At 35.3% G+C, this 19,454-nt stretch overlaps 1 protein-coding gene across 2 annotated transcripts in view; it reads left to right on the plus strand.

Moving 5' to 3' along the window:
* LOC138310941 (titin-like) overlaps window positions 1-19,454 on the plus strand; it is a 255,773-nt gene that overhangs the window by 133,041 nt on the left and 103,278 nt on the right. For both annotated transcript variants that reach the window (XM_069252300.1, XM_069252301.1), the window contains exons 95-107: window positions 11,670-11,744; window positions 12,170-12,253; window positions 12,524-12,826; window positions 13,201-13,325; window positions 13,583-13,781; window positions 14,790-14,838; window positions 15,551-15,622; window positions 16,440-16,508; window positions 16,920-16,988; window positions 17,382-17,450; window positions 17,745-17,813; window positions 19,005-19,073; window positions 19,345-19,413. In XM_069252300.1, coding sequence (XP_069108401.1) covers window positions 11,670-11,744; window positions 12,170-12,253; window positions 12,524-12,826; window positions 13,201-13,325; window positions 13,583-13,781; window positions 14,790-14,838; window positions 15,551-15,622; window positions 16,440-16,508; window positions 16,920-16,988; window positions 17,382-17,450; window positions 17,745-17,813; window positions 19,005-19,073; window positions 19,345-19,413 — 1,321 coding nt within the window. The remainder of the gene's footprint in view (window positions 1-11,669; window positions 11,745-12,169; window positions 12,254-12,523; window positions 12,827-13,200; window positions 13,326-13,582; window positions 13,782-14,789; window positions 14,839-15,550; window positions 15,623-16,439; window positions 16,509-16,919; window positions 16,989-17,381; window positions 17,451-17,744; window positions 17,814-19,004; window positions 19,074-19,344; window positions 19,414-19,454) is intronic.

Consider the following 19,454-nt stretch of genomic DNA (forward strand, 5'->3'; position numbering starts at 1 on the left):
TAGAACAATATACGACGTATTCCTTTTTACTATACTCTGTTTATACCGTTATTTATGACCTATTTTTCCTGAAGAGTATTTTCCTATCCCTCATCTCACTGTTTTATGTGTATGTCATTCCTCAGCAGCCAGGGACAAAGACACTTCTCAGCTACAGATAGGTCAAAGCGAAATCATCCTATCTGTGGCAGGGGAGACAACTCTCGATATTCAGGGGCAGATAACTCTTTTAGATATAAGTGAAACAAATACTGAAACAATATCTGAGGAAATGACAGTATCGCGACCTCAGGAAACAACAGAAGATGTAACGGTTTTATCCACAGTCGAAGATATTGAAGATGTTCAACAGTTAGAAGAAGTGAGTGATATCCAGAAAATTGTTGAGGATACTGGTAAAGTGGAGAATATTACATTGGAATTAGAAGTTACTGATGTTGATCAAAAGGCAATCTCAGAAATCAAACTCGCTGAGGAAACACAACCAACTGAGGATGTCACAGAAATCTCTGAAACAGAACAGGATTCTGGAAAGACAGAGGAAGTCACAATGGAATTAGAAGTTACTCAGGTTGATCAAAAGGAAATCTCAGAAATCAAACTCGCTGAGGAAACACAAGAAACTGAAGATGTTACTGAAATCTCTGAAACAGAACAGGATTCTGGAAAGACTGAGGAAGTCACAATGGGATTTGAAGTTACTCAGGTCGATCAAAAGGCAATCTCAGAAATCAAACTCGCTGAGGAAACACAAGAAACTGAAGATGTTACTGAAATCTCTGAAACAGAACAGGATTCTGGAAAGACAGAGGAAGTCACAATGGAATTAGAAGTTACTCAGGTCGATCAAAAGGCAATCTCAGAAATCAAACTCGCTGAGGAAACACAAGAAACTGAAGATGTTACTGAAATCCCTGAAACAGAACAGGATTCGGGAAAGACAGAGGAAGTCACAATGGAATTAGAAGTTACTCAGGTCGATCAAAAGGCAATCTCAGAAATCAAACTGGCTGAAGAAACACAAGAAACTGAAGATGTTACTGAAATCTCTGAAACAGAACAGGATTCTGGAAAGACAGAGGAAGTCACAACGGAATTAGAAGTAACTCAAGTCGATCAAAAGGCAATCTCAGAAATCACACTCGCTGAGGAAACACAACCAAAAGAGGATGTCACTGAAATCCCTGAAACAGAACAGGATTCTGGAAAGACAGAGGAAGTCACAATGGAATTAGAAGTTACTCAGGTCGATCAAAAGGCAATCTCAGAAATCAAACTCGCTGAGGAAACTCAAGAAACTGAAGATGTTACTGAAATCTCCGAAACAGAACAGGATTCTGGAAAGACAGAGGAAGTCACAATGGAATTAGAAGTTACTCAGGTCGATCAAAAGGCAATCTCAGAAATCAAACTCGCTGAGGAAACACAAGAAACTAAAGATGTTACTGAAATCCCTGAAACAGAACAGGATTCGGGAAAGACAGATGAAGTCACAATGGAATTAGAAGTTACTCAGGTCGATCAAAAGGCAATTTCAGAAATCAAACTGGCTGAAGAAACACAAGAAACTGAAGATGTTACTGAAATCTCTGAAACAGAACAGGATTCTGGAAAGACAGAGGAAGTCACAACGGAATTAGAAGTAACTCAAGTCGATCAAAAGGCAATCTCAGAAATCAAACTCGCTGAGGAAACACAACCAAAAGAGGATGTCACTGAAATCCCTGAAACAGAACAGGATTCTGGAAAGACAGAGGAAGTCACAATGGAATTAGAAGTTACTCAGGTCGATCAAAAGGCAATCTCAGAAATCACACTCGCTGAGGAAACACAACCAAAAGAGGATGTCACTGAAATCCCTGAAACAGAACAGGATTCTGGAAAGACAGAGGAAGTCACAATGGAATTAGAAGTTACTCAGGTCGATCAAAAGGCAATCTCAGAAATCAAACTCGCTGAGGAGACACAAGAAACTGAAGATGTTACTGAAATCCCTGAAACAGAACAGGATTCGGGAAAGACAGAGGAAGTCACAATGGAATTAGAAGTTACTCAGGTCGATCAAAAGGCAATCTCAGAAATCAAACTGGCTGAGGAAACACAAGAAACTGAAGATGTTACTGAAATCCCTGAAACAGAACAGGATTCTGGAAAGACAGAGGAAGTCACAATGGAATTAGAAGTAACTCAAGTCGATCAAAAGGCAATCTCAGAAATCACACTCGCTGAGGAAACACAACCAAAAGAGGATGTTACTGAAATCCCTGAAACAGAACAGGATTCTGGAAAGACAGAGGAAGTCACAATGGAATTAGAAGTTACTCAGGTCGATCAAAAGGCAATCTCAGAAATCAAACTGGCTGAAGAAACACAAGAAACTGAAGATGTTACTGAAATCTCTGAAACAGAACAGGATTCTGGAAAGACAGAGGAAGTCACAACGGAATTAGAAGTAACTCAAGTCGATCAAAAGGCAATCTCAGAAATCACACTCGCTGAGGAAACACAACCAAAAGAGGATGTCACTGAAATCCCTGAAACAGAACAGGATTCTGGAAAGACAGAGGAAGTCACAATGGAATTAGAAGTTACTCAGGTCGATCAAAAGGCAATCTCAGAAATCAAACTCGCTGAGGAAACACAAGAAACTGAAGATGTTACTGAAATCTCCGAAACAGAACAGGATTCTGGAAAGACAGAGGAAGTCACAATGGAATTAGAAGTTACTCAGGTCGATCAAAAGGCAATCTCAGAAATCAAACTCGCTGAGGAGACACAAGAAACTGAAGATGTCACTGAAATCCCTGAAACAGAACAGGATTCTGGAAAGACAGAGGAAGTCACAATGGAATTAGAAGTTACTCAAGTCGATCAAAAGGCAATCTCAGAAATCAAACTGGCTGAGGAGACACGAGAAACAGAGGATGTCACTGAAATCTCTGAAACAGAACAGGATTCTGGAAAGACAGAGGAAGTCACAATGGAATTAGAAGTAACTCAAGTCGATCAAAAGGCAATCTCAGAAATCAAACTGGCTGAGGAGACACAAGAAACAGAGGATGTTACTGAAATCTCTGAAACAGAACAGGACTCTGGAAAGACAGAGGAAGTCACAATGGAATTAGAAGTCACTGAAGTCGATCAAAAGGCAATCTCAGAAATCAAACTCGCTGAGAAAACACAAGAAACTGAAGACGTTACTGAAATCCCTGAAACAGAACAGGGTTCGGGAAAGACAGAGGAAGTCACAATGGAATTAGAAGTTACTCAGGTCGATCAAAAGGCAATCTCAAAAATCAAACTCGCTGAAGAAACACAAGAAACTGAAGATGTTACTGAAATCTCTGAAACAGAACAGGATTCGGGAAAGACAGAGGAAGTCACAATGGAATTAGAAGTTACTCAGGTCGATCAAAAGGCAATCTCAGAAATCAAACTCGCTGAGGAGACACAAGAAACAGAGGATGTCACTGAAATCCCTGAAACAGAACAGGATTCTGGAAAGACAGAGGAAGTCACAATGGAATTAGAAGTCACTCAAGTCGATCAAAAGGCAATCTCAGAAATCAAACTGGCTGAGGAGACACGAGAAACAGAGGATGTTACTAAAATCTCTGAAACAGAACAGGACTCTGGAAAGACAGAGGAAGTCACAATGGAATTAGAAGTAACTCAAGTCGATCAAAAGGCAATCTCAGAAATCAAACTCGCTGAGAAAACACAAGAAACTGAAGACGTTACTGAAATCCCTGAAACAGAACAGGGTTCGGGAAAGACAGAGGAAGTCACAATGGAATTAGAAGTTACTCAGGTCGATCAAAAGGCAATCTCAAAAATCAAACTCGCTGAAGAAACACAAGAAACTGAAGATGTTACTGAAATCTCTGAAACAGAACAGGATTCGGGAAAGACAGAGGAAGTCACAATGGGATTAGAAGTTACTCAGGTCGATCAAAAGGCAATCTCAGAAATCAAACTTGCTGAGGAGACACAAGAAACAGAGGATGTTACTGAAATCTCTGAGATTGAACAGGATTCTGGAAGGACAGAGGAAGTCACAATGGAATTAGAAGTAACTCAAGTCGATCAAAAGGCAATCTCAGAAATCAAACTGGCTGAGGAGACACAAGAAACAGAGGATGTAACTGAAATCTCTGAAACAGAACAGGATTCTGGAAAGACAGAGGAAGTCACAAAGGAATTAGAAGTCACTCAAGTCGATCAAAAGGCAATCTCAGAAATCAAACTGGCTGAGGAGACACAAGAAACAGAGGATGTTACTGAAATCTCTGAAACAGAACAGGACTCTGGAAAGACAGAGGAAATCACAATGGAATTAGAAGTTACTCAGGTCGATCAAAAGGCAATATCAGAAATCAAACTCGTTGAAAAAACACACGAAACTGAAGATGTTACAGAAATCCCTGAAACAGAACAGGATTCTGGAACGACAGAGGAAGTCACAATGGAATTGGAAGTTACTGATGCTTCCAAACCAGAAATGAGAGAAGCCAAAGATGTTGAACTTTCTTTGGAATTCCAGGAGGAAGTTTCTGAGGAACTTGACATCAGAGGAAAAACTGAAGAAATCTTTGAGGATGTTTCTGCAGATCTCGTCATTTCTGAGGCTCCGGACGACACTAAAGAAGAAATACCCGAAGAAATTGTAGTTTCAGTGGACACTAAAGAGGAAGTTTCTGAGGAACTTGTCATTACAGAAAAATATGAAGAAATCACTGAGGATGTTGCTGCAGATCTTATCATTTCTAAGGCTCCTGAGGAAACTAAAGAAGAAATACCCGAAGAAATTGTAGTTTCAGTGGACATTAAAGAGGAAGTTTCTGAGGAACTTGTCATTACAGAAAAATATGAAGAAATCTCTGAGGATGTTTCTGCAGACCTCGTCATTTCTGAGGCTCCTGAGGAAACTAAAGAAGAAATACCCGAGGAAATTGTAGTTTCAATGGACACTAAAGAGGAAGTTTCTGAGGAACTTGTCATTACAGAAAAACATGAAGAAGTCACTGAGGATGTTTCTGCAGACCTCATCATATCTGAGGCTCATGAGGAAACAAAAGAAGAAATACCTGAGGAAATTGTAGTTTCAGTGGATACTAAAGAGGAAGTTTCAGAGGAACTTGTCATAACAGAAAAACCTGAGGAAATCACTGAGGATGTTTCTGCAGATCTTGTCATTTCTGAGGCTCCGAAGGAAAGTAAATCGACGGAAGAGGTTTCAGCTGGACTTTACATTGTCGAGGCTCCTGAGGAAACGAAAGAAGAAATACCTGAGAAAATTTTAGTTTCAATGGATACTAAAGAGGAAGTTTCTGAGGAACTTGTCATAACAGAAAAACCTGAGGAAATAATTGAGGATGTGTCTGCAGATCTTATCATTTCTGAAGCCCAGGAGGAAACAAAATCGACGGAAGAGGTTTCAGCTGGACTTGACATCGTTGAGGCTCCTGAGGAAACTAAAGAAGAAATACCTGAGGAAATTGTAGTTTCAATTGATACACAAGAAGGGGTTTCTGAGGAACTTGTCATAACAGAAAAACCTGAGGAAATTATTGAGGATGTTTCTGCAGATCTTGTCATTTCTGAAGCCCAGGAGGAAACAAAATCGACGGAAGAGGTTTCAGCTGGACTTGACATCGTTGAGGCTCCTGAGGAAACTAAAGAAGAAATACCTGAGGAAATTGTAGTTTCAATTGATACACAAGAAGAGGTTTCTGAGGAACTTGTCATAACAGAAAAACCTGAGGAAATTATTGAGGATGTTTCTGCAGATCTTGTCATTTCTGAAGCCCAGGAGGAAACAAAATCGACGGAAGAGGTTTCAGCTGGACTTGACATCGTTGAGGCTCCTGAGGAAACTAAGGAAGAAATACCTGAGGAAATTATAGTTTCAATTGATACACAAGAAGAGGTTTCTGAGGAACTTGTCATAACAGAAAAACCTGAAGAAATCACTGAGGATGTTACTGCAGACCTTGTCATTTCTGAAGCCCCGGAGGAAACAAAATTGACGGAAGAGGTCGCAGCTGGACTTGACATTTTTGAGGCTCCTGAGGAAACTAAAGAAGAAATACCCGAGGAAATTGTAGTTTCAATTGATACACAAGAAGAGGTTTCTGAGGAACTTGTCATAACAGAAAAACCTGAGGAAATTATTGAGGATGTTTCTGCAGATCTTGTCATTTCTGAAGCCCAGGAGGAAACAAAATCGACGGAAGAGGTTTCAGCTGGACTTGACATTGTTGAGGCTTCTGAAGAATCTAAAGAAGAAATACCTGAGGAAATTGTAGTTTCAATTGATACACAAGAAGAGGTTTCTGAGGAACTTGTCATAACAGAAAAACCTGAGGAAATTACTGAGGATGTTTCTGCAGATATTGTCATTTCTGAGGCTCCAGTGGAAACAAAATTGACGGAAGAGGTTTCAGCTGGACTTTACATCGTTGAGGCTCCTGAGGAAACTAAAGAAGAAATACCTGAGGAAATTATAGTTTCAATTGATACACAAGAAGAGGTTTCTGAGGAACTTGTCATAACAGAAAAACCTGAGGAAATTACTGAGGATGTTTCTGCAGATATTGTCATTTCTGAGGCTCCAGAGGAAACAAAATCGACGGAAGAGGTTTCAACTGGACTTGACATTGTCAGTGTTCTTGAAGAAACTAAAGAAGAAATACCTGAGGAAATTACAGTTTCATTGGACACTAAAAAGGAGGTTTCTGAGGAACTTGTCATCACAGAAAACCCTGAGGAAATCATTGAGGATGTTTGTGTAGATCTCTTCATTTCTGAGGCTCCTGAGGATATTAAAGAAGAAATACCTGAGGAAATTACAGTTTCAGTGGAATCTAAAGAGGAAGTTTCTGAGGAACTTGTCATAACAGAAAAACCTGAGGAAATCACTGAGGTTGTTTCTGCAGACCTCGTTATTTCTGAGGCTCCGGAGGAAACTAGAGAAGAAATACCTGAGGAAATTGTAGTTTCAATTGATACACAAGAAGAGGTTTCTGAGGAACTTGTAATAACAGAAAAACCTGAAGAAATCAGTGAGGATGTTACTGCAGACCTTGTCATTTCTGAGGCTCCTGAGGAAACAAAATCGAAGGAAGAGGTTTCAACTGGACATGACATTGTCGAGGCTCCTGAAGAAACTAAAGAAGAAATACCTGAGGAAATTACAGATTCACTGGAAACTAAAGAGGAGGTTTCTGAGGAACTTGTCATAACAGAAAAACCTGAAGAAATCACTGAGGATGTTTCTGCAGACCTCGTCATTTCTGAGGCTCCCGAGCAAACTAAAACTACTGAAGAGGTTTCAGCTGGACTTGACATTGTCGAGACTCCCGAAGAAACTAAAGAAGGATTACCTGAGGATATTGCAGTTTCATGGGACACTAAAGAGGAAGTTTCTGATGAACTTGTCATAACAGAAAAACCTGAAGAAATCACTGAGGATGTTTCTGCAGACCTCGTCATTTCTGAGGCTCCCGAGGATACTAAAACTACTGAAGAGGTTTCAGTTGGACTTGACATTATTGAAGCTCCTGAAGAAACGAAACTGGAAACAATTATTCCAGAAACTGTCATTTCTGATGAAATAGGGGTATCACAAGACATTGTAACAGACTTAGGGTTATCTGCCCCTGACATACAGATAGATGGAGACACCAAAGTGGGAGCAAGCCAGCGTATAATGCCTGATGAGTCAGGTACCAATGTTACCATCATGGTTACTCTTGGTCTGTCGCTATGCTATATAATAGAATGGCACCTTTTTCACTTGCTTATGGACATAACTATTTGTCTTGTTCGCGTATGGCCAGTTGTTGTTTGAAAAATGTCAACATTTTTTTTTTTAATTAGGAAAAGCTTTTGATTTGCTGAATGATGAGTTGTTTTCTCTTGATAAACAATGGTTTAATGATTTAGAAAAAAAAGATAAGTTTAAACAAAGGCAAAAACAAGATGAAAACATGGATGATTTAACAATTTTCACTTTATTGAAATTGACAGAATACCAGAATTCACAAATCAAACATGCTTTGAATTGACCCAATAAACATTTGTTTTAACTGACTCAAGAATCACAGAGATCAAAAAGATTTATTGAAATAAACTCATCTACAAATTTACAAAAGACAAAAAGTAAATGTTCCTTTCTTTTTTTTCCATATTTTTTTATAGTTATGTAGTTCACTTTTGACTCTTTCCTCTATCAACAGTTATGTACAGACTGTGTGGTTGAGTTTATCTGAGAAATGAAGGGGTTTCAGGTGGTAGATTATTTTTTTAGATCTTTTTGGTTCTTGTAGTCTGCTCATGTTATTATCACAATCACCTATTGAAGTGAAATATTGTCAAACCCACCTTTAAATTGACATCAGATGTTGTCAAATCCACCTTTAAATTGACATCAGATGTTGTCAAATCCACCTTTAAATTGACATCAGATGTTGTCAAACCCACCTTTAAATTGACATCAGATGATGTCAAACTCACCTTTAAATTGACATCAGATGATGTCAAACTCACCTTTAAATTGACATCAGATGATGTCAAACTCACCTTTAACTTGACATCAGATGATGTCAAACTCACCTTTAAATTGACATCAGATGATGTCAAACTCACCTTTAACTTGACATCGGATATTGACATCATACCTACCTTCAATTGAAACTTGGCTCCTGATCTTTATACTCAAACCATTAGATTTCAAATACAAATATGAAGAATTGTTTTCAAATTATTTTTACAAGTAATAAGTGCATTGTAGAAAATGTGTAAAGTTGATATTTCTTCTGTCAAACAACAACCATTTCTATATAAAAAAAACACCTTTTTTTCAAATGTATTCAATATAATCTTATCATCTTTGGAAAATCTCGTATTTCATTAGCATTTAAAGAATTTAATTAGATGTGAGTAGAATAACCTAAATTACTAGATTCAATATGACATTAGGAAAACTTAAAAAATTGAATGGTAAATTAGCTCAATACAATTGAGAATATGTGTGAAATTATATTAGATTATCAACGGCTTTTAGTATCCAAGTTGAATTTCTTTGACCTAGAAGTTGTTTATTGTCCTGAAAGGTTTGAGTTTAAGGAAGTCCCATAACACATGAATCTCTCATGTCTGGAGCAAGGAAATAGAATTTAAAAAATTTTAATCTGAAATCGCCGAAATGAACCAATTGATTCCAGATTAAAATTGAAGTTAATTCTCCAGAGGTCAGGGTAAAATATTAAGTTGTTTCAGAGCACCAATCAGTTCACAGCATTATCTCTAGCTAGCCAATGAAAATTCTGCATTCTGAGCTCAGAGAACTAGTCTAGCCAATGAAAATGCTGCATTCTGAGCTGAGAGAGTTAGCCTAGCCAATGAAAATGCTCTGTTCTGAGCTGAGAGAATGGCCCATTGGCTTATACCAATGGAAAGCTGATATGGTGCACATTGTATGGTTTTGCGCTGCGATTACGTTTGAACCTCGTTAATTCAAATTTGTATATATATAACACATTCACCCTTGAAGACACATCTAGACTCTCCTTAATCAAAGTTAAGACTCTTCTTTAATTCCTTATATTTTGTTGCTTCCAATCAAAAATTTCATTATGTTTTCACTTTACTAACTCATGTTTTTGGGTTTTTCTCCCACTTTTCAAAAATTTTCAAGCATTTTACCATGATTCAATCTTTTGAGTTAACGAGGTTTGAAAGTACTGTATCATGCAATCACTTGTTTTGACGATGTTGATAGTGGTGTAGATATTTATATTAACAAATTAATTATCAATTATCTCATTAATTGATATCATTCACATGATTTTATTTTTTTTTACTTTAATTAATTTTTTTCTGGATTTACATTTTTTGGCATATCATTTTAAAAATTGTCTTAATTACTGCAGTCATTTCGATTCAGTTGTTTGAAGTTTCAAAAATGACAGTTGCTAGGACATTGAGAATTTGGTAAACAGATCACATTTTGATATATTTTTTTTCTTTTGAAGAGTGCAAACTTATGAGGTTGTTGAGCAAATATATTTAAAAAAAAATATTATTCTGTTTTGGCAAAAAGTTACATATTTTCAGTTCTGTTAGATCACATTTTGGTTTTTTTTCTAAAGTTGTTTGCAAACCTATGAGGTTATTGAGTATTTTTTTTCTCTGAATTGAATTTATTTTGGCATAGATTAACAAAATAATTTGTTGGTTAAAGTTGATGGCATGCTATATGGACATTTTCCGTGGCATGGTAACAGGAATGTTTATTGAACACATTCGCTAAGTCAGACAAACCAAGTATGGAATTGATCCTAACCACAAGTCATAACTCAATGAACCGTAAAAGTGTTACGGTTATTGACTTTTGAAGCAAGAAATACTGTAGGTTAAAGCTGAAGTCACTGTTAGTTTTTAAAATGTTGACGTTACTGTGACTTTGTCTGATCAGATATTCCATTTGGTTTACAACAGCTGCAACAGTTCTATTAACCTTTCTCCCCTGATAACCACAGTAGACCTGGCTACATCAGACAGTAGAAGGTTCTATTACAGTTATAAAGGGGTGGAAGCACGTTTTGAACTTCTAGTGAGCTCTAAATGCATGATATCATGCTTTAGGATTTTCATGAAAATTTAACTTGGCATTGATGGTGTTTTTTTTATTTCTATTGATTGATAGGTCTTTTATGTTAAAGTTGAATTAGTTCGATGAATCATTCATGGATGGGTTGTATTCTAAAACAAACCTCAAACTTTTACCTATAAAAGTTACTTTTTTAATTTGCACTAAAGTGTTTCACTTTTCTTTGTCTTAATTTTCATCTTTATCAAACTTCAACCATACTGATTCATCAATTATTTCATCAGTTATAATTATTGTATAGAGTAATATATATATCTAGCTAGTTTTTTGTACATTTTGGAAAATTTTCTCACCTTTTTTGTTCAGTAGGAATTGCCCAGATAAAAGACTGGACTGTTCTATTGTACAGATAGAGGGGGTAGATTTATCAAAATGTTAATATAATCTATTAATATGATAATTTAACAAAGTTTCTGCTGTAACAATTATTTGATAGCTGTAACAAATTTATGCTGTAATCGCTGTAAATAGTAGTTGATATATCATGCTTTAATTAACTAGATTTAATTAATTGAAGATAACCATAGATAAAGCTAGTATATTTTTATGTTAATATTATATTGTTATAGTTCCATATAGATGTTTATTCTAGTTAGATTTTATATATACTGATATTGTTTCATTATTTTTGCTGTCTGTTAAGATTTATCAATGTAATGGCACTGCACCCCCTTCACACACAAAATTAGACTGCACCTTATCATTGGTGAGTCTATAAAAAGTTTTTAAGGGGTGCTGGAATATCTATTTGTATTTCACATTGACAAATCTTATGGACATATATTATATAGACTCTCTTATGATAGAAAACATGTGTCTTAATCATACGTTAACTTGAAATAACAGTCTGCATGTTTAAAATGTATGCATGAACATTTATTTAAATTCATTAATACCTTATTACTTTTGATATACCATAAAACATTATTTGAATAAATGATTTTATTTCCTTTTAAAAACATGTCTTAATATAATTGATGTTTTGTTTTCTTAGAAACCAAAGAAGAAATTGCAGCTGAGCTCACCATTGAAGAAGTTCTGTCTGAGAAAGAAAAACTTGTGACAGCTGGTATGTGTGTTGTAAAATTCAAGGATTTAAGCATTTACAATTTTGTACATAGTTTCATTATAAAACAATGTATATATGTGAAAATATTTCATAAAAACTTGTCAAAAACTTGTTAAATTTCAGAAATAGAGGAAATTATTGTAAAATGGTCTGCATATTTATTTCAACAAGAAGTAAGAAATGAACTGAAAATTATGCAGATGAGGGGCAATAACTCTTTTATATTGTATAAATTTTATCTCATGAAAATTTGGTGGCAGATAAAATTTATTTTCATAGAGTTTAGTTGCTGTATTTTGCCCGCTGAACAGGTTCTGCAGAAAATACATGAATGTCAGGTGACTTGAATGTATCTAAAAAGGAACCGTCTATCAGTGTGACATGTAGAATATTGAAATAATTTATTTTGTTGACTGTTAATTCAGAAGAAGAAAAAGATGCTGTATCAGAAGAAGAAAAATCTCCTGCACCTGACGAGATTAAGAAACCTGAATCACCAGAACTTGTCAGTAAGTAAAACAAGTTACAGGAAGCACGTACAACTTAGTTTGTGCCTGCAATGAAGGCGCATTCTCAATGTTACATGTATGCTGAGAAGTCACAGTGTCTTCATTTATTTCAGAATGAGGGATAAGATTTCTTCAGTTGATGAAGTAGGACTTTTTGACAAATAGATTTATTTTGATGTTCAAAAATTATTTATGCAGTTAAGCTTATCAATACTATAAAAAATATTATGTATAAAAAAGAATTATAATGGTTTGTTTCTCTATGCGCAGCTGCTGAAATCGTAGAGGAACGCACAGCACCAGAAATCGTCCAACAACTCGTGGACGTTGTTTCTAAGGATGGAGGCAGTGCGCGCTTTGAGTGTATCGTCGAGGGTCTTCCCCGACCAGAGGTCACATGGTACAAAGATGAAGAACAACTCGCTACCTGTGAAGAGTTCACCATCTCCTATGAGGAAAACACCACAACACTGGAGATTCCAGATGTTTACGTGGAGGACGGTGGGAAATATACAGTCGTGGCCAAGAACGAGCTTGGAACAGCCATGACTACAGCAGAGCTCATTGTAGAAGGTATGTGGTAGTATAGGCTATTACTAATCATTATCACTGTGGATGTCATAATTACAGAAGAATTTACCCTATAAAAATATTCTTGATTATCTATATTTTGATAAATATATGGAGACATATGAGCAAAGATTTTCTTCCAATTTCACATTTAATAGTATTTCAATAAATTCAAGTTCATGAAAAGTGGATTCCTCTTTATTCATTATTATTTGCTGATGTGAAATTGAAATAAGAATAAAAACATTTGACTATCTCAAGTGAAAGAACTTGTTTAATTATTAAATAAAACTTTCATTCACATTGTAAGCCTTGTTGAGGTGGTTGATGGTCGAGTAAACGTTTCCTATAATTTTGACCACTCTTGTTAATTTCAGCTCCTGCTGAAGAGATTATCACTGGCATTCCTCCCTACTTTGACAAGAAGCCCAAGTTCCAGAACGTGGAGTCTGGGGTCAACGTCCACTTTGAGGCGGTGGTCAGAGCTTTACCACAGCCCGATGTAAGTAATCAACAGCAGACGGCAAGAGAAAACGCAAAATTATCAAAAGATCAGAGCAAATTATCTCATTGCTTCAGAAATAAAATAAAATGAAAAAAAAGGAAATATTTATATACTTTAATACTCAGCTTACACAATAAACATTTGTTGATGTAGCAAATGATTCATTAATTTATTCATTCATTCAGCTATTGATTGTTTGATTGATTGATTGATTGATTTCCTTTTTCCTCCATCTCCTCCTCCGTGTTTTACAGATTATCTGGACCAGGGAAGGAGCTGCCATCACGACGTCAGACAAATACACTGTGGAGACTGGCCCTCATACCGAGGAGAATACCTACCACACAAGTCTGACTCTTAACCAGGTCACATTAGCTGACGCTGGCACATACAAAATATCGGCTTCCAACGAGGAAGGCGACGCTAACGTATCTGTCTCCCTGCTCGTCAGAGGTACAAATTCCTATAAATAGATAAAGGAATTAGGGCGTAAATGTATTGTCTCTTGTCTCAACACACAATTAGATGAGAGAGTAATAAGTCTGTGACAAGATCCTGTCAACACTTATTTTGGAACTCTAAAAAATACAAGACAACAAAATATTTTGAATGAGTTACCTATGATGAATTAGTTCATTTGTAATATAGCCAAACCTGCTGTAATGGACACCAGGGTATGTCCCTTTGGTGTCCTTTATACACAGGTTATCTCCCTTTAATGTCCTATATAATAGGATATGTCTCTTTAATTTAATTTATACACAGGTTATGTCCCTTTGGTGTCCTTTATAGACAGGTTATGTCCCTTTGGTGTCCTTTATAAACAGGGTATGTCCCTTTGGTGTCCTATATACACAGGTTATCTCCCTTTAATGTCCTCTATAAATAGGATATGTCTCTTTAATTTAATTTATACACAGGTTATGTCCCTTTGGTGTCCTTTATACACAGGTTATCTCCCTTTAATGTCCTCTATAAATAGGATATGTCTCTTTAATTTAATTTATACACAGGTTATGTCCCTTTGGTGTCCTATATACACAGGTTATTTCCCTTTGGTGTCCTTTATAGACAGGTTATGTCCCTTTGGTGTCCTTTATAGACAGGGTATGTCCCTTTGGTGTCCTTTATAGACAGGGTATGTCCCTTTGGTTTCCTATATACACAGGTTATGTCCCTTTGGTGTCCTTTATAGACAGGTTATTTCCCTTTGGTGTCCTTTATAGACAGGGTATGTCCCTTTGGTGTCCTATATACACAGGTTATGTCCCTTTGGTGTCCTTTATAGACAGGTTATTTCCCTTTGGTGTCCTTTATAGACAGGGTATGTCCCTTTGGTGTCCTTTATAGACAGGTTTGACTGTGGTTACATTTTGACACCATAAATAAAACACACTGAACACAATAATGTTTTTGTTTGTCTAAGTAATAAATGTAATGAATATTTATCAATTTTTTTAGATGAGGGACCAAAGACGACAGATTTCCGTGATAGTCTCAAGAAAGAAGTGTAAGTACTGCATGTCATCTTTTACTTTGGATTAGAAAATTTGATGTTCGATAACAAGTTTGTTTTTTTGGGAGTACAATTCAGCTTACTTCTGTTTGGCTTGTTCTAGCTCTAAATATAACAAAATTATTATTCTTTGAAATTAATTTCTTTATTTGGCATGAAGTTTAAATTTTTGTTTAAGATTAACTTTGACTAGAAGTGTGCTTCATTTAGATTCAATTAACATTTTAGTTAGAAATAACTTACTTTTGATTTTGATTTAATTTTAATTTCAGTTGCTCTAAAATGTAGATTAGAAAGTTTGAGAACTAATACCGTATTTTTGCGCGTATAGTGCGCACTTTTTTTCATACACAAATTTTGGAATTTAAGTTGTGTATTTACTTTTGTTTGGTTACTATAGTAACCAGGTTTTTAGTTAAACTAACTGTGTTATTAGATATGAGGGAATCACTTATCATTCAAAACTAAATATTTTTGAATTCATGAAGACTTAATTGATTTTAGATGTTTTTATATTTCCTTTTAAGTTTGAATTTCTGAATCGTAAGTGATTCCCAACAGTAGAATTAACACTTTGTTCTATAATTCTCACTAATCAAAGTATTGATTGTGATCGTATTATTAAAATCAAATTTACTGGGAAAACTATACAAATGTTGTCAAGGTAATTTGATTGGTCAATGTTATAACTAACTTCCACTCACAGGCGAACCAAGGTTGGCTTCAAAGTCAAAAAAACGAAACAACAAGTGGATTTCAGAGCTCATCTGAAAGAAGTGTGAGTTATACACACCAAAGAATGCTTCGGTGGCTCCTGTGTTATATAATGCTTGCTTTGATTGGAAGTTCTCAAAATATCAAATCCATCGTGTGTTTTGATTGGATGAATATATAAACCAATGAAATTCCCCTGTTTTTAGTTTACTATAAGTATATCCACCAAGAAATGGTCGCTGTGATTGATCACCTTTTGGTCTTATTTTGTGTTGACTGTTTTGATTGGGTAAATATCTACCAATGAAACCCATTTTATAGCCAGAATCTCAATTAAGTTCTCATAATATATCTTGAACAAAATAACAACCTGTAAAAGAAAAAAAATACTAGTTGAGTTTTCAAAAAAAAGTTGTCCTGTTTGGTTTTTTTTACTAAATATTAATTCTGAACATCATAAAAATAATTTAATACAAAAACATTAATTTTTATATTTTCACTTTTACTCAGAGTATATCAAAAAACTTTAAAATCATTTTAGTTTCTCACAAGAATTACTTATTTTTTTAATAATAACAAATCTTTACTTAATAAGATAGAAACATGCTAAACAAAGCTAATATATAAGATTTACTAGTTTATTTATTTTATATACACCAGTCGGTGAAGATTAATATTTGTTTCATCAGTCAATGGATTTCCTTAACTTCCTCTAATACAAGCCCTGTTTATCTGATGTGGGTATTATATGGAAAGGCATGGATTATGTATGAATTGTGTTGCATCCTCAAATGATTAAATTGCATTATTGATAAAACTTTTGCATCCCAGATTTTCCTCATTGCATGGTGTTTTCATGTATGCATGCTTGCTTTATACAGAAAAACAAAGGTCGGAGTTCGCCATGCCCCAGCACAGAAAGATTTCAGGGACAATCTCAAAACTGAAGTGTAAGTTTAATGTAGTTACTGGATCATTTCAGGGAAAATCTCAAAATTCATATTTGAATAAGATGTTGTTATTTGGTGATTCCAAGGTCAAACCCAAAGCAGCACAGAGTAAAATGTAGTTATTTCTGTGATAATCTCAAAATTGAAAAGTGAGTAAAATGTTATGATGATTTCAATAGAAATTCCGATGGATAGGAAATATTTCTATAACAAAAATCAATCTGGAGTCAATGTACAAAACATTTGATTTTCAGTTTATTTAAATAGAATTTTCTTGGAGTATAACGACTTCATATTATCATAATCAGTGATTATTCTGCTAGAAGAAAAGGTACTTAGTATTGAGCAACAGATGAGTAAAAGTGAAAGTAGATAGTTCTATTCACTTATTATGATCCAATTTATGGACAGGAAAACCAAGGTCGGTGTGTCGCATGCTGCCGAGCAAATTGACTTCCGAGACAATCTCAAAACACAGGTGTAAGTAAGCTTTAAGCCAGTAGCCATCTCGTTAAAGGTGGGAGTTACCTACGTAGTTATGATGTACTCTCTCATTACCTGCACTGATTTTACTCTTTGATTAAAGCAAGATTTCTATCAAATGAAACAATTTCAAAATTACTCTTTACAAATTAAACACCTTTCTCTCCTGAATCACAGAGATTTTTTCTGGGTTTTTTTTGAAAAAAAATCACTGCATGTTTTTGATCGCATTGCTAAGTTGTCATCAAATTCTGTGGTTGACATCATAGTTTAATATGTATGACATCATGTTTTTCCGTGTAGTTTAATGTGTAATCGATATGACACCATCATTTTCTTGTGTGTGACATGCATGGTGATGATATGTACTGTTGTTGTTTTGGCATGCAGTCGTACTAAGGAAGGCACGTCGTTTGGAGCTGAACAATTAGACTTTAGGGACAATCTCAAAACCAAAGTGTAAGTATATGTAGGGATATTCTCAAAATTAGAAAACTTTTTTGGAATAGGGGCCAGCTCAAAACCAAAGACATAGGGCAAAGGGTGAGAATAACAAAAATTAAAAAAAAAAAAAAAAAAAAATATGGATCATGTCAAAATATTAAAGACTGTAACAATAAGGATAGACTCCAAACTTAATCTTTAAGAACAAAGGTATTCTAGAAAATTCATCTAGATAGACTGTCAAAAAGATAAGAAGATTTTAAAACTTAATAAAATCAGTTACATTTGAATGAACTTTGAACATGATAGGAAAACAAAAGTGGGAACCTCCTTCCAGGCAGAACAGGTGGATTACAGGGACACGCTCCAAAATCAGGTGTAAGTAGGATAGATTGTGGTATTATCATACCTAGATATGGTGTTACTCCAAAATCAGGTGTAAGTAGGATAGATCGTGGTATTATCATACCTAGATACAGCGTTACTCCAAAATCAGGTGTAAGTAGGATAGATAGTGATATTATCATACCTAGATACAGCGTTACTCCAAAATCAGGTGTAAGTAGGATAGATCGTGGTATTATCATACCTAGATACAGCGTTACTCCAAAATCAGGTGTAAGTAGGATAGATAGTGGTATTATCATACCTAGATACAGCGTTACTCCAAAATCAGGTGTACGTAGGATAGATAGTGGTATTATCATACCTAGATATGGCGTTACTCCAAAATCAGGTGTAAGTAGGATAGATCGTGGTATTATCATACATAGATACAGCGTTACTCCAAAATCAGGTGTAAGTAGGATAGATAGTGGTATTATCATACCTAGATATGGCGTTACTCCAAAATCAGGTGTAAGTAGGATAGATCGTGGTATTATCATACATAGATACAGCGTTACTCCAAAATCAGGTGTAAGTAGGATAAATAGTGGTATTATCATACCTAGATACGGCGTTACTCCAAAATCAGGTGTAAGTAGGATAGATAGTGATATTATCATACCTAGATACAGCGTTACTCCAAAATCAGGTGTAAGTAGGATAGATAGTGGTATTATCATACCTAGATATGGCGTTACTCCAAAATCAGGTGTAAGTAGGATAGATCGTGGTATTATCATACATAGATACAGCGTTACTCCAAAATCAGGTGTAAGTAGGATAAATAGTGGTATTATCATACCTAGATACGGCGTTACTCCAAAATCAGGTGTAAGTAGGATAGATAGTGATATTATCATACCTAGATACAGCGTTACTCCAAAAATCACAAATATTGCTACAGTCATTCCAGTCTGATTGATCCACATAATTTTGAATTCTGAAGGGATTTAAACTTTAAAGATAAATTATAGAAATATTGTGATAACAATATTAAAAGAAATCAATCATTCTCTTATAGTGAATTAACTTGTACTTATGAGTGATTATGTATTTTGTCAGCTCATTGATTGTCTTTTAGCATGATCAAGTATTCAAATTAAGCTACAGAATAATAATACGTATGTATTTGTATGCATTGCATGATTTGAGTTTTAACTTGCATGAACTATGATGCTGTAGGAAAACCAAAGTAGGTGAATCCTTTGCCACAGAGCAGGTGGACTACCGGGACGCTTTACAAAACAGAGTGTAAGTAGGAAATCGAGAATTTACAAACAAAGCAAAAAACGTAATATTAAACAAAGGACTGATATTGAATTATCATCAATTAAAAATATACCAATAAATAAGTGGTTAGGAAATAAGATTGAATTAATCAGCAAAAAGAAGAAGAGCAAATACAAGTGTGAGTAAGACTCCATCATAACTAATATAAATAATAAATTGAAGGTAGGAACCAAAGTATTGTAAATGTCTGTTTACCTGGTGACCTGTAGAATATCAAACTTAACTTGTGTAGGCAAACCAAGGTGGGCACATCTTTTGAGATGGAGCAGGTTGATTATAGGGACGCCCTCCAGAGACAAGTGTAAGTATTCTGCTGGTCGGATAATTTCTAAATCAAGAACA

This window comes from Argopecten irradians, chromosome 16 (assembly GCF_041381155.1).
Source record: "Argopecten irradians isolate NY chromosome 16, Ai_NY, whole genome shotgun sequence".
Lineage (NCBI taxonomy): Eukaryota > Metazoa > Mollusca > Bivalvia > Pectinida > Pectinidae > Argopecten > Argopecten irradians.